This window comes from Lithobates pipiens, unplaced genomic scaffold (assembly GCF_037356315.1).
Source record: "Lithobates pipiens isolate NorthernLeopardFrog02 unplaced genomic scaffold, aLitPip1_a1.2 Scaffold_18, whole genome shotgun sequence".
Lineage (NCBI taxonomy): Eukaryota > Metazoa > Chordata > Amphibia > Anura > Ranidae > Lithobates > Lithobates pipiens.
Genome location: NW_027507758.1, coordinates 550,551,243 through 550,577,759, shown reverse-complemented (window position 1 = coordinate 550,577,759; position 26,517 = coordinate 550,551,243). Strand labels below are relative to the sequence as shown.

General features: G+C 43.7%; 1 protein-coding gene across 2 annotated transcripts; it reads left to right on the top strand.

Moving 5' to 3' along the window:
• Nucleotides 1-21: 21 nt before the first annotated feature.
• On the top strand, nt 22-25,767 carry MRPL19 (mitochondrial ribosomal protein L19). Of its 2 annotated transcripts, none has more exons than XM_077488895.1 (6): nt 22-158; nt 4,870-4,978; nt 15,742-15,860; nt 20,797-20,931; nt 22,584-22,762; nt 25,413-25,767. In XM_077488895.1, exons 1-6 carry the CDS (start codon nt 80-82, stop codon nt 25,659-25,661), a joined length of 870 nt encoding a protein of 289 aa, XP_077345021.1. In that variant the 5' UTR covers nt 22-79; the 3' UTR covers nt 25,662-25,767. The 2 variants fall into 2 exon arrangements, with proteins under 2 accessions (XP_077345021.1, XP_077345020.1); XM_077488894.1 differs by having other exon boundaries at nt 23-158; nt 15,739-15,860.
• Nucleotides 25,768-26,517: the final 750 nt, after the last annotated feature.

The following is a 26,517-nucleotide window of genomic DNA, read 5'->3' as shown; positions in this document are numbered from 1 at the left end:
CGAAAGGGAAGCGATTCGCTTTTCTGCCTGATTTGGCCAGAGCGGCGCCCCGTAGACAGAGCTGCGCCTTGTACTGCGCATGTCCGCTGTCAGTTCTGCCTATGGGACAAGCATGGCGGCGTGCAGGAGGTCAGTGCTACTGGCCCGGTACCGGAAAGGTGAGAGCACAGAGGTCACCGGGGGGGGGCGGGCCGGTGTAATGAAATGTACAGAGAGGATGGAAGCAGAATGGACTCCTGCTATGGGAAAGTCACTACATGTTATTGGTTTTCTATGTAGGATCCCCACACAGCAAAACAAATAGTGTAAAATCTACAACAGCTAACACCCATTGTGCTCTACACAGAACATGATCGCTATTCTTATAAAAGTTATGTATGAAAGTAAAGCTGATCAGAAAAAAAACTAGGAGCTACCGATGAAAACCCTATCTGAAGAGATCGTTTGCACTAAAAGGGGTATAAATGACAGTGCCGCTTCCCTGAACTTCCAGTCTACACAGGAAAGTGTTAACAGTGGACAGTGCAGTCTCCAGGCAGGGTGTTAGCTTGGGAGTATAGAAAGGGGCAGGAAGAGGGAGGGGCAGGGGAGTGCCTTGCCATCCTAGGCTCTAGGCCTGTGTGTTTCTATTGTTGCACACAGTGTAGGCACAACTCTAGCCTCTGCATAAGAAGGTGGCTCCATAAGACTCTGAAACCAATTGTGTGTTTGTGATGCTCGCCCCAGCCCCCCACTCCACAGTCCGAATTGATATAGCTGGTGAATGTGGAATTGCCTTTTGCTCTCCCTTCTCTTAAAGTGGTTGTAAACCCTTACAAACCACTTTGACCTACAGGTAAGCCTAGATTAAGGCTTACCTGTAGGTCCAAGCAATATCTCCTAAACCTATATGGTTTAGGAGATATTTGCCTGAAAACGGGCACCGCTGTCTGCGGCGCATGCACCGTAGACAGCGGCGCACTGAGCGCGGCATTCTCCGCGATGGAGCTGCCGCGCGTGTTGGCTCCCGTGCGCATGCGCGGGAAAGATGTCATCGCGGCTTCGTCGAATGACAGCGGCAGAGCTGCGAGACCCCACCAACAAGATGGATGCGGCGGACTACAGGGGACAGTGGTGACTTCGCTGGCTCCTGTGTCAGGTAAGTGACACATAATGGGCTACTATGCGATGCATAGTAGTCCATTATGCTTTGCCTTTGCAGGGAATGAAAGAGGAAGTAAACTCATCAGGGTTTACTTCCTCTTTAAGGAAGGTATTAAACTCAGTTTTATCACTTGTAACTATAGATAAGTCTATATTAAAGCGGGATTCCACCCTAAAGTGGAACCTCCGCTCATCGGATCCCTCCCCCCCTCCGGTGTCACAACTGACACCTTTCAGGGGGGAGGGGGGTGGAGATACCTGTCAAAGACAGGTATTTACACCCACTTCCGGGCATAGACTCCCGTGGGAGTCTACTCCATTTCCTGCCCTGCCGCGCTGTCTGCTGGGACACACACGGGTCCCAGTGACAGCGCGGAGATTTCCTATTGCGCGAGTCGCGCATGTGCAGTAGGGAACCGGGAAGTGAAGCCGATTCGCTTCACTTCCTGATTCCCTCACCTAGAATGGTGGTGGCAGCAGCCGAGGGCCGAGTGATCGATCGGCCTCGGCTGCCGGCATCGCTGGAACCCGGGACAGGTGAGTGTCCATTTATTAAAAGTCAGCAGCTGTAGTATTTATAGCTGCTGGCTTTTAATATATATATATTTTTTTGGTGGAATCCCCCTTTAAGGCTTGCCAGTAGGTACTATGATTATCTCTTAAACTTGCACCGTTTAGAAGATATTCACACTGCATACAGCTGGTGATATCGCCGGTGCATGCACTCTGAAGGTCCGGCATACCACGTCGAAACTTCAGGGCCCGTGACGTAAACAGCAGCTCTCGCACGAGTGACGTCATCACGCCTTGGACCACTCTTGTAGCTGGAGGCTGCGAACCCGGAAGGAAGACCGGGTGAAGCTGGAAGCCCTGTCAGCAGTGACAGCGTGGCGCTGGAGGCCTTAGTTTTAAAGTAAGTCTCTCATAATGTGCTAGTATGCAATGCTTGCTAGCACATTATAACATTGTCTTGCATTGGAACTTTTTTTTTTTTAACTGCCATTTACTACCGCATTAAAGTGATTAAGGCTGTTTTTTTTATCTTTACGAATTAGGATAAAAAGCCTTGTGTGTGCAGCAGCCCCCCTAATACACGCCTGAGCCCTGTCTAATTCCAGCGACGTTGCACAAGAGATGCGGCTGTCTGGGACTCCCCTCCCCATTAGCTGAGAAAGCAGTGCAGTGCCATTGGCTCCCGCTGCTGTCAAAGTCAGTGAGCCAATGAAGAGAGAAAGGGGACAGGGCCCTGCCTAGGCTCCCTGTCTAAATGGACACACAGAGCTGTGGCTCGGGTGCCCCCATAGCAAGCTGCTTGCTGGGGGGCACTCAACAGGAGGGAGGGGCCAGGAGCACCGTTGAGGGACCCAATAAGAGGAGGATCTGGGCTGCTCTGTGTAAAACCACTGCATAGAGGAGGTACGTATAACATGTTTGTTCTGTTTTTTTTTTTTTCCGTTAAAAAAAAAATACTTTAATATCGCTTTAAGGCAAGCTGTACTTTAGCAAATGTGGGGGGTGCCAATAAATCATTTTCAAGTCTTGTCACAGATTCTCAATAGGATTTAGATCTGGACTTTGACTGGGCCATTCTAAAGCCTCGTACACACGATCGTATTTTCCATAGACAAAGCGTCAGACTTTTGTCCGAAGGGCATTAGCCATGAACTTGTCTTGCATACAAACAGCACACAATTGTCGGCCAACAAACACGAACGTAGTGATGTACTTAGCTCCACCCTCTGGGCACCTTCTGCTAATGTTGTGTTTGAGCATTGATTTAGAGCGTGAGTGTTTGTACTTAGGGCTTTTGTCTGGTGGACTTGTGTACACATGATCAGAAAATCTGAGAACAGACCACTGTCCGCAGAAAATGTATAAGCCTGCCATCCAACATTTTTCCACAGAAAATCTGACAACAAATGTCCGATGAAGCTTACAAACAGTCGGACTTTAGGCCAATGGTCTGTCAACACACAATTGCCTTCAGATAATCGGATCCTGTGTAGGAGGCTTAACACATGAATATGCTTTGATTTAAACCATTCCATTGTAGCTCTGGCTGTATGTTTAGGGTCGTTGTCCTGCTGGAAGGTGAACCTACATCCCAGTCTCAAGTCTTTTGCATACTCTAACAGGTTTTCTTCTTCTCTGACCAGCTTTCCTGTCATTGCTGCAGAAAAGCATCCCCACAACATGATGCTGCCACCACCATGTTTCACAGTGGGGATGGTGTGTTCAGGGTGATGTGCAGTGTTAGTTTTCTGCCACACATGTTTTTCTTTTAGACTAAAAAGATCAGAGCGCATTCCTCCACGTTTGCTGTGCCCCCCATATGGCTTCTCGCAAACTAGACTTCTTATGGCTTTCTTCTTGCCACTCTTCCATAAAGGCCAGATTTGTGGAGTGCACAACTAAAGGCCCATACACATGATCTGACTTTTTGACAACAAAAATGCAAATTAGCTGTTTTAAGGCAACATTCAACCGCGTGTACACTCCATCGGACAAACTTTTTCAGTTTTCATCGAATTGGCTGTGCGAACGGACAAACTTTACGGCAACAAAAGTCCGATGGAGCAAAGTCCGATCATGTGTACAGAAAACCATAGGACTTTTGTACAAAGTACAAACACACATGCTCAGAACCAATGCAAAAGATCATACAACAATACAGAAGTTGACCAAAGGTGGCGGTAAAGAGCAGAAAAAACGCGATTTGGTGAAAGTTGGCTGAAAAAGTCCTGCTGTGTGTATGTAATACAAGTTCACGGCCGACGCTCTTTGTACAAAAACCCACAGGAAAGTTTGTAGAAAGTCTAATTGTGTGTATGAGGCTTAATATTTGTCCTGTGGACAGATTCTCTCACCTGAGCTGTGGATCTCTGCAGCTCCTCCAGAGTCTTGGCTGCTTCTCTGATTAATGCTCTACTTGCCCGATCTGTCAGTTTAGGTGGATGGCCATGTCTAGATAGGTTTGCAGTTGTGCCATACTCTTTCCATTTTCAGATGATGGATTGAACATTGCTCCATGAGATGTTCAAAGCACGGGATATTTTTTATAACCTAACCCTGCTTTAAACTTGTCCACAACTTTATACCTGACCTGTCCGTTGTGTTCCTTGGCCTTCATGATGCTGTTTGTTCACTACAGTTCTCTAACAAACCTCTGAGGGCTTCACAGAACAGCGTTATTTATACTGGAATTGAATTACACACAAGTGGACTCTATTTACTAATTAGGTGACTTCTGAAGGCCATTGGTTCCACTAGATTTTAGTTAGGGGTATTAGAGTAAAGGAGGCTGAATACAAATGCACGCCAACCTTTTAGAAATGTATTTGTGAAAAATGTTGAAAACCATTTATTATTTTCATTTCACTTCACAATTATGTGCCACTTTGTGTTGGTCTATCACATCAAATCCCAATAAAATACATTTATGTTTTTGGCTGTAACATGACAAAATGTGGAAAATTTCAAGGGTTATGATTACTTTTTCAAGGCAGTGTATGAAAAGTAGACACAAATCGAGTGGTTCAATTGGCTAAGATCAGATTGCCAAGTGTATGCTCAGTTTAAAACCCAATTCTGGTAATCAAAATAATGATTGCCCCCCCCCCCCCCCCCCACCCTTTTTTTTTATTTTTATTGACAAATACATTCTTTGTTTTTTTTTTTTTTCTTAATAAGCCAAAATGTGCAACTTTTTTTTCTCCTCCCCATTAGGATTCCTGACACCGGCCAGGTTCCTTTCTGATGGCGAGCCTACCAAGTTCCAGCCGCCTGTCAAGCCAATGTTTGTGGAAAAGAAAGTGCTGCCGGAATCTCAGAGAAGGTATTAACAAGTTGTTTTTACAGGAGAATTCCAGATATGAATATTTTATACATATTTTACATTGGTCCAACCGGTAAATTACCAAAAGTAGACACCACTAGAGCTTCCCTGCTGCATTCTGCACACAGGAGATTGACCGCTCCACACAGGCGCCATTCAGATAATTGATAAATATAAAAATACTAAACGCCAATGAAATGTGAGTGAATAAATAAATACATTTACACAATTGTAATTACACCAGCTGCAGTAAAAACTTGCTCATAGTAAATATGAATGAAAAGAAAACAATACACCGTGGTAGGTGATAATATAAATAAATATAAGTTCTTAACAGTCCCATTATAAGTAAGTGCTCGTTCTCAATAATAAATCCGTGTTCCATAGTGCTCAGACTGGGTGCCCCACATAGATGTGCTTTCACACCTAGGAGTTGACCAACTATCTCTAGTATGGTCGTTCCAGCGTGTGGGGAGACTCCTGAAGAGATGCATTGCTGGTGGCTCTTGCAGTGGATATGCCTCATATATGTGGATAGGAATAACGGAGAAGAAACCTCATTGCGCAATGCCATTGAAAAATGTATTGGTAAAACAATTCAAAATTACACTCACGTGTAATGGTGCCTAGCATCCTGACACCCAGCATGTATAGCAGGTGATTTATTTGGGGATATCAGCCCACAATGTGTTGTTTACTGCTACTGCATTTCAGCTTGATTCCTGAAGGATTGCGTGGGCGGAAGTGTTTTGAGATTATGCCTCCATGCATTTCAGCTAATCAATGGGCCATCATCTGGAAGCTCTAATTCTGCCATATTGGGTGAGGGCTTTATACTCTTGCACCAAATCTCGTGGTTTGGGCTTAAGACTTCTGTGCCCTTAATGAGCTGCTTCTTGAGCCACTCCTTTGTTGCAGCGGCAGTATGTTTTGGGTCATTGTCATGCTGGAAGATCCACCCATTACCCATCTTCAGTGTTTGGGCTGAGGGAAGGAGGTTCTCATTCAAGATTTTACAATACTTGGCCCTGTCTATTGGCCCCTCGCTGCGTCAAAGTCGGTCTGTACTTTTAGCAGAGGAACCGCCCAAAGCCTAATGTTTCCACCTCCGTGCTTGACTGTAGAGATAGTGTTTTAGGGTCATAGTCAGCATTTTTCTTCCTCCAAACACGGAGAGTCCCCCTCCTCAAAAAGGCACATATACAGTCATTCCAATGAACATCTAAATGATTCAGAGAAGGATTGGAAGAGAGTGCTGTGGTCAGATGAGACCAAAACTGAGCTCTTTGGTATTAACTCGATTCGCTGTGTTTGGAGGAAGAAAAATACTGACTATGACCCCGAAGAACCCCCATCCCTACAGTCAAGCACGCAGGTGGAAACATTATGCTTTGGGGCTGTTTCTCTGCTAAAGGTACATGGTTAATGGAAGGGCATTTCAGCATGACAAGGTCCCAAAACATACCGCCAAGGCAACAAAGGAGTTGCTCAAGAAGAAACACATTGAGGTCATGGAGTGGCCTCGTGAGTCTCCAGACCTTAATCCTATAGAAAATGTATAGAGGGAGATAAAATTTTTAGCTGCCAAGAGGCGGCAAGAAACCTTAAGGATTTAGAGAATACCTGTGAAGAGCTGACCAAAATCCCTCCTGAGATGTGTGCCAATCTGGTCACCAACTACAAGAAACCTCTGTGCTGGCCAACAAGGGTTTCTCCGCCAAGTACTAAGTCATGTTTTGCTTGAGGATCAAATACTTATTTATTTTCTTACATCAGGGGACACAGAGCCATAGTAATAACTATTTGGGTTATATCAGCGTATCAGGTGTTGGACACTGGCACGCCCCTTAAGGCGTGAACTTCCCCCATATAACCCCTCCCATTACTCAGAGTCCTCTGTTTTTTTCACCAGTGTCGAAGGTGTTGGGCACATGTAAGGATGTGTTGTACTGAGCTCCAGGGGCAGTAATTCTTTGATGAGAGCCAGCCATCCTGACCGGATCCATTCTGATGTCTCCTTAATGGACTAAATTAATGGTACCTGGGCCTTGTCATCTGAAGACACAAGGTTTTGCTTGCGAATGCTTTTAAAGCTGGGTCCTGGGATCCAGTACTTTTTGGTAGTAAAGCCAATAAGAGTTTACTGGCAGGGTCTTCTCGCAGGTCCAGGATTGGGGGATTACCTGAATGTACCCCTGTTCCTGAAGGTTTCCTTTCAAGGTCTCGGAGCCTACTGTGATGGGCGAAGATTGGGTTTTTTATCTCTGATAAAACCCTGCGGCGAGGAAAGGTAGGGGAGATTTTCTGCAAGGAATCTCTCCTTCCATGTATTGTGTTGTCATGTCATGTCTATGTGTCACCACTGGAGGCTGTATTGAGCACTCACCATTCTGAGGCTGGAAACAGCAGAAGCTTTCACTCTCCTCTCCGTTCAAGCAAACTCGTGCCCTCAGGTATGAATGGGGGGTCTGATCACTTCCTGGGTCCCCAGATTGGCGTTTTTTGACACATTGAATGCCAGCCAGCTGCCTCTTTGTTTTCTTTAAAAAAATAAAAATAAAAAATAAATCGCAGCCGTTTTACCCCAGCCCCCCGTCAGGATGCCGGCACTCACCCACTTCCCTGTTGAAAGAGGAGGGGGCGTTTTCACGCATTGGGGTGTGGCTAAACGGCGTCAGACGCCGGCCAAACGTGGAGGAAGTAATTTAAGCTACACAGGCAGAGCTGCAGTCTGGCGGTGGAGGGACAGAGCAGAGTGGTTGCTGGTCAGGTTTGGTGACACAGGCACCCCCCTTTTGATGACATTGTACTGTATAGCTAGGACTAATAGCAGCTTTTGTACTGTAGCCTAGCAACTGTAAGATTATTTTGCTAGTATTGCCTCTGCTTTGTACTGTAAGCTATGAGTGACAAAGGGACCAGGAACTCCTCTAAGGGTTCTAAAGGGTTAATGGTATACAACAAACTTAAAAACCCTTCCGAAAGAATGTCTTCCTCCCCTGAGAGGTGAAAAGAAAAATATGAAGTATAAAAACAAGAGAACGCACGCCAGTCCTAGTGTATTAACGTTTATTTAAAATAACCAATGTTAAAAAAACAGGTATTGCACTCACAGAAAAGGAGGCCATGCCTCCAAAACATGTTGTCACGGTAACAGGTTGTGTGCGTTCCAGGAGCCAGTGTGTAGGCAGAGAGATCCTCCCCCTGGCCGTGAGTGACGTCACGCACAGCCAGCTGGTCCGTGCATGTGTGCGAACGGAGTGGGATAGCGTGTCAGCACGTAGCGGGCTATACTAAGCCCTCATACGCTCATTCAGCCTCGCTGTAAGCCATCACAGAGAGCCTGCAAATCGGGAGAAGAGGCAGCCGTGGAGGTTTTTTTTTTTATCTGAATGCCATAATAACATCGGCAGTCTGTGAGTGCAATACCTGTTTTTTTAACATTGGTTATTTTAATTAAACGTTAATACACTAGGGCTGGCGTGCGCTCTCTTGTTTTTATACTTCATAGATGTGTCTGCCACCCAGTGGACTTTTGAAAGAGCTGCAACACCCGGAGTGGAGTGATTTTATAAGATGCACCCAAGTGAACTATATGGGTGGGGACAGCGCCTATCTTGATTCAGGTTATATATTTGAAAAGAAAAATATGGCCAGTCAGTTGAGCCGAACACTTCTGTCCCTGTGTATTTCATACAAACACAGGTTTTTTTCTTCTACCATTTAAAAGATTATTGCTATGATGGCTCTCCATAGTAGGACTAAACATAGCAGATTCCCATCTAGTCCTCAGGGTCCCTTTGTTGAGGCACAGGAGGCTGGGGATCAGTTAGATCTTCCCAAATATTGGAAGATACTTATTTTTCCTCTTCAGAGGATCCTAACAGGGACGAGTAGCTGCACAAGTCAGGTGTTGTGTCTACTCCCTTACTTAACCCTTTAATTGCTTGCAGCACAGGCTCTTGAGGTATCTACCGCTAATAGGGTTCATTTGAACCTCCCCCATCTGGGGATGTTTTTTCTATTCATGCATAGCTATGTATTCTGAATGGGAACATTTTTATGAAAGAAATGGGGGGTTCCAGCTGTTAATGCTGCAATCACCTCAGTGAGCACAGTCTCACATGTCCAGTGGATAATGCACTGATGTTAAAGGCTCTAGCTGTCTAGCAAGTTAAGGTTGGATTTTCCTTTTTAAAGACAAGATGTCTTTTGCAGTTCTGGCTGCAATTGGAGTAGCTCAGTCCATTAACCCTTTAACGTCTGCTCCACTATTTTGGTGGAGCACATTTTGAGTCACGCTAATGCATTGGAATATGGACTCCAAGGTGTTAATAAACAGGTGTGAGATACCTGAATGTTCTGCCTGATCAGCAGACCCGGCAAGGGGCTGGTGTATTTGATGCACTGTCTCTCACAGATTCTATGAAGGACTTGGATCGTTTAAGCCCTATGGCTTATACTTGGACTAGTGCATTTTTGCAAAGGTCCGTGGCTCAAATATTAATCAGCCGAAGCACCAGACTTAGCCAGTCTGTGTCCCTTTCTGGGGTAAGACTATTTAGAATGGACAAGTACATCCAAAAGGGGAAAAGCTCTCTTTACCAATAAAAGGAGGTTCAGACAGTTCTCCTTTAAATCATGCAGCCTCTCCTATGCCTTAGTTCCCAGGGGCAGCACCAGGATCTTGGGGGCATAAAGCAGAATGCTAAGGCCTTCTCATGAAGGAGCACCCCCACTCGTTCGGGTGAGGGGAAAGGTCCTGCGATTCTCAAAGTCTGGCAGGAACAGGTGCAAAGGGATGTCTGCGATTTTCTTCTCTAGGTTACATCTAGGGTTTCAAGAGCCTGGATGGCCCAGTTGGCTTTCGATCTGAGGTTCCAGGGTTCGGGTCCTGTTTGGGTGCTGCCTGTGGGCTGCTGATGTGGCAAGAGAGTCTGTCTCCTCAAAGAATGCTCCTAAGGTTCCAGAGAGAAAAAAAAGGAAAGAAGAGAAGTCTCCCTTTATGGCCTCTGGATCAGCTGTTATCCCAGTCGGTGATATCAGAGATTCCCTTAGTGGAACAAGGTTTTTTTTTTTTTGTTTTTTGGCGCAAACCTTTTAAGGTCTCAGCCAAACAGAGAGGTAAGACCCATTCTAGATCTCAGAGATCTGAATTGGCACTTGAACATCCGATCCTTTCATAATTCGATCGGCTGTGTCCATCCTGCAAGGAGGGGAGTTGCATATCTCCATGTGCCAAAGTTCCTGCTTATAAGAAATCTCTGTGGTTTGAAATTAAAATGTATTTTTTCAATTGTGGCACTGCCATTCGGCTTAGCCACAGCACTAAGAGTGTTCTGAAAGATTCTGGCACCTCCTTTAGCCAGGTTAAGGGCTAAAGGCATAACAGTCCTAGCCTATTAAAGGGATCTACTTTTAATAGATCATTCAGTCTCAGGTTTAAAACCAGATTCTGATCTCAGCTGTAGATATCTGAAATCTCTAGGTTGGATTCTCCTTAAAACCATCAAGGAGGTTACTTGGGGGCTGGTTATAGATACCATACAGAAGAGGGTATTCTTACCCCAGAAGTGAATCAGTTCCATTGTAGGATTAATTCAACTTATCAGGATAAAGGAAAATTCCTTCATTCGGCTGCAGGAGATTTTTAGGGGAAATGGTGGCCTCCTTCAGGGGGCTGTCCCTCACGCCCAGTTTTATTCAAAGACTGCTTCAAGACACCATCCTGTCAGTCTGGAATAAAGAGGATTCAGGCCTTGTTTTTTTCCAATGCGCTTGGCTCCCAACATAGGTCATAGCCTAAATTGGTGGTTGTTATCCAGCAGGAGGGAACATCTTTATCCTGCAAGGTATTAACAGTTGCCAGCCTTCTAGGCTGGGGATCAGCCCTGGAAGAAGATTCTGTCCAGGGAAAGATGGTCCAGGTTAGAGGACCTTGCCTATCAACTTTGTTGGAAGTTTCAGGCAGTACATCTGGCCATAGAATCTTGGAGGTCAGATTATAGGACTGTCCTGACAGGATTCAGTCTGACAGAGCCACGGCGGTGGCTTACATAGATCACCAGGGGAGGCACGAGAAGTCGTGCAGCCCAAAAAGAGGTGAATAATGTTCTAGCTTTGGCAGAACACAACACTCCTTGCCTATCGGCAATTTTAGTATTTCAGACGTACTACTTGAGACGCCAATAATTATTTCTGGGAGAATGATCTCTTCACCCTGACATCTTCCTAGCAATATGTCAGATGGTTACTCCGGACATGGACCTATTCTCACCCAGATTCATTAATAAGGTTAACAAATTTATCGAACAAGGGGTCCGCTAGCAGGTGGAACAGGCGCATTAGTCTTCCCAGGGGATCAGTTCTCACTGATCTATGCATTCCCTCCAGCTCTGCTACTTCCGCGCCTTCTCTGCAGGATTAAGCAGGAACAGGAGGAGATGATTCTGGTGGCCCCAGAAGCTCTTAATTTATCGAGATCATTAAGAGGGCAGAAGTCCTTTTGACTCTGCCATTCTAGCCAGACCTTCTTGCACGAGGTCCAGTATTTCATCCTACTTTACGGACAAGGAGTTTAACAGGTTTGACTGTTGAATCCCAATCTATAAAAGATTGTGGATGATCTCCTTCAGTAGCGTCTACTTTGACTAATGGCAGGAAGCCGGCTTCCAGAATCACTTACTATAGAATCTGGAAGGCATAGGTTTCTTGGTATGGATCCAGGGGTGGGCACCCCAGGAAGTATGTCAATAGGCAGGATTCCTGCATATGGACTCTGAAATGAAGCTGGCCATGACTTTTATCAAGAGCCAGATCCAGGCCGTGTCTATGTCTTTTCCTATGGCCTCTTGCTTCCCACTCTTGGTGCGTAGCTTATTCAGGGGGTAACACTGTTTATCCCCCTATCAAGGCACCTTTAAATCCTTAGGATTTAAATTTGGTCTTTTCGGCTTTGCTGAATCAGCCGTTTGAACCTTAGGAGAAATTCTCTTGGTTCTTTGACAAGAAAGATAATCTTTTTTGTTTGCCATTTCTTCTGCTAGAAGAGTATCGGAACTAACGGCTCTGTCTTGTAAGAGCCATATTTTATCATGCTTAAGGATGAGGTGGTTTGTTCTCATCCTGAATTCTTACCAAAAGTGATAACAGGATTTCATTTAAACCAAGGTAGTATTCTTCCTTCTTTCTCCCCAGAAGTCTGGGGAAGAGAAAGCACTACATTCTCTTGATGTAGCAAGAGCAATCAGAATCTAATTTAAAGGCGACCGCTCAGGTTCGCAAAACCCAGGTTTTGTTTGTACTGCAAGAGGGTGCAAGATATGGGCAGGCAGCGTCAAGATTCACTATTTTCCAAATGGGTTTGTCAAGTGATTGATCAAGCTTCAGCTTAACCAGTTTCCGACCGGCGCACGCCGATGTACGTCGGCAGAATGGCACGTGCAGGCGCATATTGGCGTACAGGTACGTCCATTTTTAAATGCAGCCCTGCCATCGCGTGGCGGTCGGGACCCCCGTAAATCCAGTCGCGGGTCCCGCGGACTCTATCGCCGCAGGGATACCAATAGGCAGGATTCCTGCTTATGGGTGTCGATGTCTTTTCCTACGCGCTCTTGCTTCCCTCTCTTTTGTGCGTAGCTTATTCAGGGGGTAACAGTTTATTCCCCCTATCAAGGCACCTCTAAATCCTTAGGATTTAAAATTGGTCTTGTCGCCTTTGTTAAATCAGACGTTTGAACCTTATGAGAAATTCTCTTGGTTCTTTGACAAGAAAGATAATCTTTTTTGCTTGCCATTTCTTCTGTTAGAAGAATATTGGAACTACCGGCTCTGTCTTGTAAGAGCCATATTTCATCATGTATAGGGATGAGGTGATTTGATGTCCTCATCCTGAACTCTTACCAAAAGTGGTAACAGGTTTTCATTTAGACCAAGATATTATTATTCTTCCTTCTTTCTCCCCAGAAACCTTAATGTGGGGAAGAAAGAGCACTACAGTCTCTTGATGTAGTAAGAGCAATCAGAATCTATTTAGGGGTTGACCGCTCAGGTCCGCAAAACACAGGTTTTGTTTGTACTGCCAGAGGGTCCAAGATATGGACAGGCAGCGTCGAGATCCACTATTTTCCAAATGGGTTTGTCAAATGATTGATCAAACTTCAGCTTAACCACTTACTTACTGGGCACTTAAACCCCCCTCCTGCCCAGACCAATTTTCAGCTTTCAGCACTGATGCACTTTGAATGACAATTGCGCAGTCATACAACACTGTACCCAAATTAAGTTTTTATAATTTTTTTCCCACAAATAGCTTTCTTTTGGTGGTATTTAATTCCAGCTGGGAGTTTTATTTTTTGCTAAACAAAAAAAGATGCAAAATAAAAAATTTAAAATTTAAAATCATGTTTAATAGTTTGTTATAAAATTTTGCAAACAGGTAATTTTTCTCCTTCATTGAAATGCGCTGATGAGGCGCCGCTGGTGGGCACTGATGGGCACAGATAAGGCGGCACTGATGGGCACGGATGGGTGGCACGGATGAGTGGCACTGATGGGTACCACTGATAGATGGCACTGATGGGCGGCACTGTTTTTGTGGCAGATTGTGGGCACTGATAGGTGGCACTGTGGGCACTAATGGGTAGCACTAAAAATAGGAAAAATAGCCGATTACCGGCTCTGTTGCGTTCACATGATCAGCTGTCATTGGATCACGTGGTAAGGGGTCGGGATCGACCCCTTGCTCCAATCTATGATCAGGCGAGTCTCATAGACTCACTGATCACAGAGTGTGCCGTCAATAGACGTCCTCCCGGCAAAGCAGGTCCGCGCTGTAGCAGTCATCCGGCTATAGCACAGATCTCTAGAGGTTAAAGAAGAAAATTCTTCTTTCTCATATTAAGAGCACATTCATCCAGGACGATTAGTGCCTCTTGGGTGATGCATCATCAGGCCTCTATGGCTCTGATCTGTAAGACCGTAACATTGGTCTTTGGTTCAGACGTTTATCCGAATAATTTTTATTTTATTTTTACAAATCGTTATTAACCGGTTCCCAACCGGTGCACGCCGCTGTACGTCGACAGAATGGCACGGGCAAGCATATTGGCATACAGGTACGTCCAATCTTTGCCGCCCTGCCGGTCGGGACCCCCGTGAGTCCGGACGCGGGTCCCGCGGACTCCATCGCCGCGGGCATACCAGCGATCGTTTCACGGGCCGGCTGAACGGAGAAATGCTGTTGTAAACAGCATTTCCCCATTCTGCATAGCAACTAGTGATGCTAATCTCTGCTGCATGTGATTGGAGCAGAGATCAGTGTTCACTAAATAAAAGCCCAGCCCCCCACAGTTAGTAACACACCCCTAGGAACACTTAACCCCTACACTGCCACCCACTGGTTATCCCCGTCACTGCACGTGTTTAATTTACACTGCAATCACTGCATTTATATAGCAGTGATTGCTGCATAAATGACTGGTCCCAAGAATGTGTCAAAAATGTCCGCGATAATGTCGCAGTCACAATAAAAATCGCTGATCGCCGCCATTACTAGTAAAAAAAAAAATTATTAATAAAAATGCCATAAAACTATCCACTATTTTGTAAACGCTATAACTTTTGCGCAAACCAATCAATCGCTTATTGCAATTTTTTTTACCAAAAATATGTAGAAGAATACGTATCGGCCTAAACCGAGGGAAAAAAATGTTTTTTTAAATATTTTTGGGGGATATTTATTATAACAAAAAGTAAAAAATAATGCGTTGTTTTTTTTTTCAAAATTGTCGCTCTATTTTTGTTTATAGCGGAAAAAATAAAAACCGCAGGGGTGAACAAATACCACCAAAAGAAAGCTCTTTGTGGGGAAAAGGGGACGTCAATTTTGTTTGGGAGCTACGTCGCACGACCGCGCAATTGTTGGTTAAAGCGACGCAGTGCCGAATCGCAAAAAGTAGTCTAGTCTTTGACCAGCAAAATGGTCCGGTCTGAAGTGGTTAAAGGTCATGAAGAGATTGCTTTTGGGCACAGCATACACTGCAGGCTTCAGTTTAAGTCCTCTGACCTCCAGTTTCCTTGATTCTGTCCCCCCCCCCCCCTCAAAGTTGCCATTGCTATGGGACATCCCACATAGTTATTACTATGGCTCTGTGTCCCCTGATGTAAGAAAAGAAAATAGGATTTTTAAAACAGCTTACCTGTAAAAATCCTTTTCTTTGATGTACATCAGGGGGCACAGAGGTCCCTCCCTTCTTCTTCTTATACAGTTTGATTGCTTGGCTACAAAACTGAGGACTCCCAGTAATGGGAGGGGTTATATGGGGGAAGTTCACGCCTTAAGGGGCGTGCCAGTGTCCAGTACCTGGTATGTCGATATAAGCCACATAGTTATTTACTATGGCTCTGTGTCCCCTGAAAGACAGTCAAAAGAAAAGGATTTTACAGGTAAGCTGTTTTAAAAAAATCCTATTATTTTTACCATTTTTGAGCCAGTTTTTCTTTGATAATAAATAATAATTTGTCCTGGGAAAAAAAAAAAAAAAAGGTATAATCTACCTGTATGTACCAAGTGGTTGTGATGATATGTACGGTTTTACTAACACATGTCAAAGTTGGAAAAGTTTGCTTAGGTGTTAAGATTTGTTTTACCCTTAGGCATGAATGGCTAAAATAATAGATTTTTCTGTACTTTTACCTGCAATTGTGTTCATTATTGACAAAAGTCCCTTTACTGATGAAATTTCATTATGTTTTTAAAGCAGGTTCTTGAGCCCAGAATTTATACCCCCCCGATCCAGGAAAGATCCACTTTATTTTCAGATTGAAAGGGATGACATGCTTGAAAGACGAAAAACCTTCAACATTCCAGAATTCTACGTAGGTGCGATAACTGTTCCATCCTTGTAACCCCATGTTATTTGAAATGAAAAGGGCAGAAATGTTATAGCAGTACCCCCTGCTATGCCTGATTGGGCCTGTTGCTATAACAGGCTGAAGGTCAAACAGAATGTTTATGTTCGTGTGGGGGGGTCAGGATGAGCCTGATGGTTGCCAAATACCAAACAATTTGGGGTGTTTTCAGCAAATTCGAAAGCCACGGAACACCCTTTAAAAGTCCATGGGAGAAATCAAATGTGCTAATTTTAAAGGCTTATATGCATGGTATTGCCATAAAAAAGTGTTTGGGGACCTGGGTCCTGCCCCAGGGGACATGTATCAATGCAAAAAAAAGTTTTAAAAATGGCAGTTTTTTCGGGAGCATTGATTTTAATAATGCTTAAAGTGAAATAATTAAAGTGTAATATTTAAATTTCGTACCTGGGGGGTGTCTATAGTATGTCTGTAAAGTGGCGCATGTTTCCCGTGTTTAGAACAGTCCGAGAGAAAAATTACATTTCTAAAGGAAAAAAAGTCATTTAAAATGACTCACGGCTATAATGAATTGTCGGTCCCGTCAAGACGCATAGAAGTTATTGAAAAAAACGGCATGGGATTCCCCCACAGTCCATTACCAGACCCTTTGGGTCTGGTATGAATATTAAAGGGAGCCCCGAACCAAAATGTAAAAAGAAAATTGCGTGGGGGTCCCTTCATATTCCATACCTGGGCCTTCAGGTCTGGTATGGATATTAAGGGAAACTCCGCACCAAAATGTAAATAAAATGGTGTGGGGGTCCAACCAAAAAATCTATACCAGACCTTTATCCGAGCACACAACCTGGCATGCCGCAAGAAAAGAGGGGGGGGGAGCGCCCTCTTGAACTGTACCATGCCACATGCCCTCAACAGAAATGTAATTTTGCTTTCAGACTGTTCTAAACATGGGAAGCATGCACCACTTTACAGACATACTATAAGACACCCCCCAGATAGGAAATTTAAAGGAATATTTCACTTTTATTGTTTCACTTTAAGCATTATTAAAATCGCCGCTCCTGGAAAAATGCAATTTTTTAAACTTTTTTTTGTATTGATACGTGTCACCCAAACCCTTTTTATGACAATAACTTGCATATAAGCCTTTAAAATGATCACTTTTGATTTTTCATGTTTGTGTCCCATAGACTTTAATGGTGTTTGCGCATTCAAACACATTTTTTGCCTGTTCGCATGTTCTGCTGTGAACCAAACCGGGGGGTGTTGCTGGCTAAAACTTTGCCAAATTGGAAACCTTCTGCAGGTACTTGCAGGCACCCCTTGGAAACCTTTACTTCTTTATTTTAAAAATTCTTAGTGATGGAGTCTCTTTAAAGGATAAGTTCACCTGCATTAACATGTTACATGTATATCAAGGATGTAATATGTTAATGATGCAACAGCGCACCCCCCATCCCTCATTGTGACAGTGTGCAGGGGATCTCCTTCCCGCTATCACAATTTTTTTTTTTTTTTAACCGCAGCCATGCGGGGCTCCACCTGTCTGGCTGCATCATTCATTCACATATTTCTATGAATAGAACTACAACTACCATCAGTCATTGCGGCTGTCGGGTTGTAGTTGAGCTTGTGGAAACGGTGAAAATACTGCGCTAAATCAAATAAAAAAAAAAAATAATAATAAAGTGAAAAGCAGCCACTAAAAGTGAGATGCACACAAAAATAGGGAACAACAAAATGTAGCAGTGCTGAGTGAGAGAGAGATGAACTCCCAATATATACTACAAAAAATGAAATGTGATTAATAATATATCAATCCAAAAATTGAATAAAGGATGGTTGACAAATGAATGTGAAAAAGTTGAGTTTGTAATTCTCAATGAACTACCAGGCGCTGAGTACTCTGGGTAGTTCATTGATCCTTCCTGTCATTCAGCAACTGCCTGCCTATAGACTGCTACACTTACAGTCTGCAGGAGCCATGCATTGCGCCCATGATCTGCTGATGATGGTTGAAATATTTTACAGGCTCCTAAGAAAAGATAATAAATGCACATTTTTGTAACAGGCAAAAAGATGTGCCTTTTAAAAAAATATATATATTATTTTTTTAAGAAAGGTGAACTCATGCTAACTTTGCAAGTTTGCATAAATATTCTCCTGCAATATTTATACAAAAACAGTAAATGCTTCTTAAGGCTGGGTTCACACCGCTGCGGGGGGAGAACCGGATGTGATTCGCACAGCAAATCACATCCGATCTCCGTAGCGCTGCGAGTTCAGCCATACAGATAGTATGGCTGAACTCGCAGCGGTCCCGCAGCAAACTCGCACGGGACCCTTTTTTGGGTCCGCAACGGAATCGGATCGCATGGGGGTTCACACCATGCGATCTGATTCCTGTGCGAGTCGGCAGATCGCACTGCGATATGCCGACGGATCTGGGGGTGTCATTAACATAACATTGACACCCCCAGCCGTCCGCATAGGGCAGTGTGAACTGCCGGCGGGAGGTGTGCGATGCGGGAAAACGCCGCGGATTCGCGGCGTTCCCGCATCGCAGCAATGTGAACCTAGCCTAAAGCTTTTATTGCTAAAAAGCTGTCATAGAGCTCCAGTCAAATGACTGCCAGATTTTGTCTCCTCTCTCCAGTAATCAGACTATAATGCCCCTTTCACATGTGCGGATCCGTATTCAGACACCCGCTTGCTCAGCAGGGATCGCTCTGTTGATCCCGCTGAGCCGGCGAATGACAAGTCCATCTCTGCACACTGTGCGGAAACAGACATGTCACATCTCTTCTCTCTTCTATGGGGGGGAATCAGATAAATGCAGACTGCCTGTCCGTTTTCATCCGAACCACCAGACGGATGGGAAAATAGGGTTTCCATCCTTCTGTGTTTATCGGATGTCAGCGGACATAACACCGCTGACATCCATCGCTCCATAGAGAAGTATGGAGCGACTGTTCAGGTCCACTAAAAAAACTGACAGGCGGATCTGAACGGTCTGCACATGTGAGAGCCCTAACAGTATAACTTTGTAGCAAGTGAATGTGGGAGGCTGCAGCAGGGGCTGATCTGTGTCAGATATTCGTAAATGCAGGAAAGAATTGCCCAGGCGCCAGAATTAAATTTTTGTGTTATCAGTGAGTGAACATCTCTGTCTAGAAAGTAAATGCTGTCCCTGGGTAATCATAGGGGTGCATCCTAAAGCTCAAGCACACGTCTTTCTACATACAGTATGTATGAGCTCAATCTCCCTGCCGGCACAGTGAAAGTGCGTAAGCACTTCTCTTAGGGCGGAGCTGGTAAGATGGAGATCATATGGTTATGACTAAGGCCTTATAGGCTGAAACACGTCAACTGACTTAATCTGTGTTTTTTTTCCACTGTGGCTATTCAATAAAATACAGGAATTTTAAGACTAACAACCAGAGTGCGGATGACTTTTTCTAAGAGATCTTTTTCATCTACCTGCTGGCACACAGAGTGATGATGCTAATGTACATGGGGGGATTAGGGTGTGCCCTAGCACATCTGGCACACCCTGTGCGCACGCCTATGGTTGTAACCTAAACAAAGAGGTTGCAATTCTTTTGGAGAGGAAAGCAAAATGCATTGTCAGGAAGCACTGATAAGATCATTTGTTCTTTAACCCTTTTGCTGTACCAATGTAACTGTTACATTGGTGGCATTGATGGCATATACAGAACTCCTGGCCCATATAGCACCTGGGGGTTTGTTGACACTTTTTTACTCCTGGCTTTCAAATAGAATCAGTAAAGCTGCCCAATCACTTCTATACACTAGTTTCACATGCAGTTTTGAGACACTGATTGTGTAAATGATTACCTTGTAAAACAACCCATTCACTTCAAAATAAAAATGAAAGGCAAAACATATTAGATATATATAAAAAACAAAACAAAAAAAAACATTATAAATAATTTTTTACCTTCTTTTTTTTTTTTTTTTTTTTTTTTTTTTCTTTTTTTTTGTGATCATATTCCTCTGTTCTCAGCAGCATAAGAGCTGGGGGGGGGGAGAAGCAGCAGTACGCTGATCTTCCCTGTGAATGGCTTTTGGGGGGGGGGGGGGGCGACACTGATCATTGGAGGAGAGCATACAAAGTCCCCAGCATAGGTTAAGAGCTGACCATGCTGTGTTCTGCTTAGTATAGTATCGTTTTTAATAGGAGAGCACAGTGACTGGCAAGCTCACCAGAGATTTCACACAAAATTAATTGAGACTCTCATACAAGTACATGGCACAGCAGGCACATATCAGGAATATGAAATATTAGGGTAACAAACACTTTAAGATATTTAACATCAATTTACTTGACACAACCTCATCATTTATATTTTACACAAAAAAAAAGCGGGTATTTTTTTTTTATGTGCACATATATTCATTTGAGTGCATTTTATTTACTGAAAATCAAGACTTGATTGCAATTACCAGTATTGCAATGCAATTATTGTGTAACTTAAAAAAAAATTACTACTGCTTCCATTATTTTCTACAGGGTCTGTGCTTTAAGAAAATATATACTATTTTGGGGATTTAGGCGATCTTCAGGCCTAAAAAAAAAGAATTATAACGTGTGCAGAAAAAGACACTGCATTGCTGGCAGGATCAACATGTATTTTCGGTACTTACTGAAAATACAAAAAAAACAAATAATAATGTAGCCTCCATATCTAAGGGCTAGTAAACTATATGGAATAACAGTATGTGCAGATTTCTATAGCTAGCCTGCCATGTAGAAATCTGTTTCAGAAGCAGCTGCTCAGACAGGTATGTGGAGGAAAAAAGAATTGGAGGGTTATTATTGGTGAAGAAGTAAGAATGGAGAATACAGAGTGGAGATGGATTCTGAGGGAGTAGGTGATCTGTTTTGTGTATTGATGATTTATATGTTTGCTGTCTTCCAGGAAGCATTCTTGCTGTGACCATGTCCAATCCCCATGCAGGGGGGAAACTCCACAGATTTGTGGGGCTTTGTATCCAGAGGTCAGGAAAAGGACTCGGTGCCACCTTTGTTCTCCGCAATGTGATTGAGGGACAAGGTAAAGGATCCTAGAAACTTGCTGGAGCTGCTCGTGCATATCACACATGGAGTGCAACTCCAGACAAAACATTTTCTTATTACTGTGTTCCCTATGGGGAAATTTCCTTTTACTTTCTGTCCCGGTGACTACACAGCATCTAGAAGGAAATCTCCCCATTGTGCAACCACAGAAAGCAATACAGTCTTGAGATTTGAATGTTTCCCAGTCTGTCTGGCAAGAGTTCTACTTTAACTGGCATTCCCAGCTCAATGTAATATTTTTTTTTTTTGTTGCGGTTTACTCCGTTTTTTGTTTTTAGAGACGCTGACACCTCACCCATGCAGGGGCAAGGTGACCGAGTCTCTGCAAGACCCTCTTGTAATCATCAGACCTGCACTTTCTTGCTTCCCCTTAGCCGGAGAGGATTCCCAGCACTTCTGGGTATAAAGTAGCATGTGACCTTTTTCCTGTGACAGTGTCAAAGCCTTGCAGCCAATCACCAGCCTGAGTATTGTCACGTGACTAGAAGTGACACATCACGGCTCCCCAAGGTCACTAACAAACTCGGCATTGGCTAAAGGGGCATGGTGACACTATATTTTAACTGCCTATAAAAAAAAATATGGGGTTGATTTACTAAAACTGGAGAGTGCAAAATCTGGTGCAGCTCATAGAAACCAATCAGATTCCAGGATTTTTAAGCTTAATTGAACAAGCTGAAGTTAGAAGCTAATTGGCTACCATGCACAGCTGCACCAGATTTTGCACTCTCTAGTTTTAGCTAAGGTTCCACTGATACCACTTATTTAAGACTGAGTACAAGTACTGATACTTTTTTTTTTTTCAAGTACTTGCCGATACCAATTACCGATATTTTTTTAAATGTCATATGACAGTGGTGCTAATATGCAGCACCGATGACACGTGGACTGTCTTTTTTTATTTTTTTTATTTTTTTTTATAATATTTTTTTTACTAATTTATTTTTTTACAATGCTTTCTCTTTTTTGGGTGAGAGTGGGCCATGTCAGTGTGTTTTTTTATTTTTATTTTTTCCTTCCTCCGCTCTCCATCCTGACAGACTGAGGACGTTGGAGGAGCACAGAGAGGGGCCTTGAGGGGGATATGGGGGACAGTCAGGGGTGATCGCCACGGGGAAGGAGTTACAATCACCGATCCCCTGTATAGTTTTCAGTAAGGCAGCTGAAAGCCGCGGGAGGGACAGGAGGAGAAGCAGCTGTCAGCTGCTTTATTGAAAATCTATACAGGGAGATCGGTGATTGTAACTCCCTCCAACCGCCTCGCTGATCATCCCTGACTGTCCAGGTATCGGGTCAAGCATCGGAGCATTTGCCCAAGTACAATTGTTTTATTGTCGGATCCCGTTCATTGAAGTCGGACATGAAGCCGTAGGGCCAAGTCGGATCGGAATTTGTCTGACTTCGATGTCGGAGCAATGTGAACCTGGGCTAAAACCTGGAAGCTGATTGGTTTCCTTGCAAAATTGAACCTAATTTTGCGCTCTCCAGCTTTTGTAAATAAACCCGTGTCTGTGAGCGGGTGATGTTTGTCTCATAGGGCAGGAAAGTTTTGTGACATACAAGGCGGTCTGTGTTCCAGTGATACAGGAATGTTCATGATGTTGTTGGGATTGTCTTCCTGTTCTCCAGGTGTTGAGATGAGATATGACCTGTACAGTCCTCGGATGCATGAAATCCAAGTCCTGAAACTGGAGAAGAGACTGGACAGCAACCTGATGTATCTGCGTGACGCACTCCCTGAATACAGCAAGTTTGATGTCGACATGAAGCCAGTCATGTTACTGGGCACTGAAGTTCCTGTCAACCCAGTGAGTGGGGAAGTTGTACACATACACACGGGCTCACTATATTGTCAAAAGTATTGAGACACCTGCCTTTACACGCACATGAACTTCAATATTGAGTTGGCCCACCCTTTGCAGCTATAACAGCTTCAACTCTTCTGGGAAGGCTGTCCACAAGGTTTAGGAGTGTGTCTATGGGAATGTTTGACCATACTTCCAGAAGCGCATTTGTGAAGTCAGGGACTGATATTGGATGAGAAGGCCTGGCTTGCAGTCTCTGCCCTAATTCATCCCAAAGGTGTTCTATCAGGTTGAGGTCAGGACTCTGTGCAGACCAGTCATGTTCCTCCATCCCCAACTCACTCATCCATGTCTTTATGGACCTTGATTTGTGCACTGGTTGGGAGCAGAAATTGTCCAAAATGTCTTGGTATGCTGACTCCTTAAAAGTTACCTTCACCGGAACTAAGGGGCCAAACCCAACCCCTGATAAACAACCCCACACCATAACCCCCCCCCCCCTCCCCCACACACACCAAATTATGGACCTTACTCTGTGCACTGGTCCAAATAAAGACATGGATGTGTTTCGTTGGAGGAACTTGACTGGCCTGCTATCAACCTGATAGAACACCTTTGGGATGAATTAGAGTGGAGTCTGTGAGTGCCTGACTTTCCAAATGTCCAAATGCAATTCTGGAAGAATGATCAAACATTCCCATAGACACACTCTTAAACTTTGTGGACAGCCTTCCCAGAAGAGTTGAAGCTGTTATAGCTGCAAAGGGTGGGCCTTTATATACTTTATATATATACACAAAATATACGTATGCAATATATTTATGTCGTCTTTTCGACGTGCTGAGCGCAACACATTAAAGTGAATGAGGCTGCTCTCAAGGACCCTGCAACCACATGCACTGCACATGGTGGTGATGTGCTAGTTTGGGGTTCGATCGCTTACAGCAGGCATTGAAGAGGCCCTACAATGCCGCCTCACCTGTCAAATGCTTGTTCACGTCACTCTAAGGGGAAGAAAGAATATGTATATAATCTGTATTGCAACGCTGTAATCATTAACATATTATTTAATGTATTTCTTTCAAATTCAACCAGTGTAAATTCCTAAATGTGACCTGTTATCAGCCTCTTGTAATCGTTGCAGAGCTCAGACTGGGGAAGGGAAAAAAAGCAGCACAGGGAGGCCATCTGTTGTACTGCAGTCTAAAGCCCCATACACACTATTCGATTTTCTGCAGATTTTTGTCTTCAGATTTACCAAAACCATTCAGTGCAAGGGCCTGCCTGATTGCATACAAATTGAAACTCTTAAGGTCTGACTTCATATTATATTATATTATATTATATTAAATCTGCAGAAAATCGAATAGTGTTTATGGGGTCTAAAGAGCACGTTGATGGGAGAAGAGAGCAGTGTGACGAGGATGAGCTGATCAGTTTGTCACTTCTTCTGTTATTGTTCAATAACTGGGTGGGGAGGAAATCTGAAGTGAAATTTAAAAAAAATGAAAAACTGCAGCAGAGAAAGATCCGGACCCCCTACCCTGCTAGACAGAGCTGTGCTGTGTGACAGAGCTGTGTACATCTCAGGACTGGATGGAGAGAATTAGAAATCCCTTGACAGGTAAAACCTCTCATGTATGCATTTAATCTGTGTACTTAATTGTTTGCCTGGAGTCCAGTGATCATTTTTATAATGTATAATTCCTGCTAAAACTTTTTTTTTCTTTTTAGTTTAGAATAACAGTGAGGAATATATGGAACACCTGCTGGGTTTTTCCTGCTGTCTGTTGTTCTGTTACTTTCGCATTGGGGCAGGCGGACGCTATCGGTAAAACGGTGCTATTCGGCCACTAGCAGGGATGTTTTAACCCCCGCTAGCGACCGAAAAGGGTTAAAACCATTGCGTCGTTTTGTCGGTGGGTTTGCGGCGCTGCCTCAATGTTTTCAATGGGAATGGTCGCTTTAGGGTGATTTATACACCGCTGCAAAGATGCGGCTTGCAGGACTTTTTTGACCATCCTGCAAGCGCACCGCTCCAGTGTGAAAGCCCTCGGGCTTTCACACTGGAGACACAGGAGAGGTGCTTTACAGGTGCTATTTTTAGCGCTGTATCGCCTGTAAAGCACCTCAGTGTGAAAATAGCCTTATGTCCTGCACATGTGAGTGGACCTTCCAAGTTTTTTCCGACGGAATTCCACTCAAGCTTGGCTTGCATACGCATGGTCACACAAGTTCTCTGAATTTCCGACTGTCAAGAACGCGGTGACGTACAACACTACAACGAGCCGAGAAAATGAAGTTCAATGCTTCGGAGCATGCTTCAAATTGTTTCCGAGCATGCGTAGGAGTTTTGCGCGTCGGGGATGGTACAGACGATCAGTTTCTGATCGGAACTTTTTCCGACCGAAAAATTGAGAACCTGCTCTCAATCTTTTGCTGGTGGGAATTCTGCCAGCAAAAGTCCGATGGTGCATACACACGGTCGGAATTTCCGACCAGAAGCTCTCACCGGACTTTTGCTGGCCGAACTTCTGATTGTGTGTACAGGGCATTAGAGAGATTCCCCCTACAATGACAACAGTTTTACATGAAACACATGTTTACAATATATAGTAGAATATATTTCTGTCTTCTCTTTCCCCTCTAATAGATACAGGTGCAGATGAAGCCCCGGCCGTGGTCCAAACGCTGGGAGCAGGAAAAGTTCAACATTAAAGGCATTCAGTTTGAACAATATCTGCTGGAGAAACACATCAAGAGAGCTAAGAAGTCTGCTAAGCCTTGGGAACGGTTTGATATGCTGAAGGAATATGATACAACCAAGATCGAGCAAGACATATTGCAAGAAATAGAGCAGAAAATGGCAAAATCTGAAGCCAAACTGGATGCTAACAAATAGGACTAGGATGCTGAGGACAGTTATAAAAAATAAAAAAAAAGCTTATTATGGTATTTCTAATTCACTGCTGTATGAATACATGAAAAATAAAAATTCTTTTTGATAACCGGGACTTATGAAATCGGTGTAAGTGAAATGTAACGTTTGTGGAAGGTGTTGGGTATGATTTGTAATGTTGGCAGTGAAAGGCCAGAAGAAGGAAATTTTGATTTGGGTGAAATTCCTTCCTGACCCTAAAGACTGGCCTAGGGCCCATGTAGACAAGAAATCGATTGCTGTGCCCTGGGGTGGCAATCAAACACCCCGAGCAGAAAAGTGCCACATCCTAATAATGAAGTATTGAAGGATAGAGAAAAATGGACTTTAATGGCACATATCAAATAACACATTTTAATAGTTCACATATATTGGTTACATGTACAGTACATATTAATTAAAACACATTAATTGCGAGATACACAAAGAGGGGCCCATTGATCAACTCAACAAATGAATGCCACTTGTATACTTCCTGTGGGGCTATAGTGGTAAACGTCGGAAAGACCCGCACTGGGGTATGGCATTCGCTATGAGGGTGTTCAAAGGTCCTTGAAGAGTTAAAAAATGCTCAAAATGTTTCGCCATTTGGATTGTTGCTTCTTCAGGAGCTTCTATATCTTGTTGGGTTGATCAATGGGTCCCTCTTTGTATCTATCAATTCATGTGTTTTAAGTTATATGTACTGTATATGTAACTAATATATGTGAACTATTAAAATTTGTTATATTTTATATGTGCCGCTAAAGTCAATTTTTCTCTATTCTTCAATACATCAGAGCCCATGTAGACAGATCTTTGTGTCTGAGCTGCCATTCTT

What these genes read in the sequence shown, in the direction of transcription:
- MRPL19 (XM_077488894.1), top strand. Translation starts at nt 80, where the DNA reads ATGTCCGCTGTCAGTTCTGCCTATGGGACAAGCATGGCGGCGTGCAGG. An exon ending in CTGCCGGAATCTCAGAGAAG is followed by an intron (nt 4,979 to 15,738) that starts GTATTAACAAGT and finishes ATGTTTTTAAAG; the next exon opens with CAGGTTCTTGAGCCCAGAAT. An exon ending in CAATGTGATTGAGGGACAAG is followed by an intron (nt 20,932 to 22,583) that starts GTAAAGGATCCT and finishes CCTGTTCTCCAG; the next exon opens with GTGTTGAGATGAGATATGAC.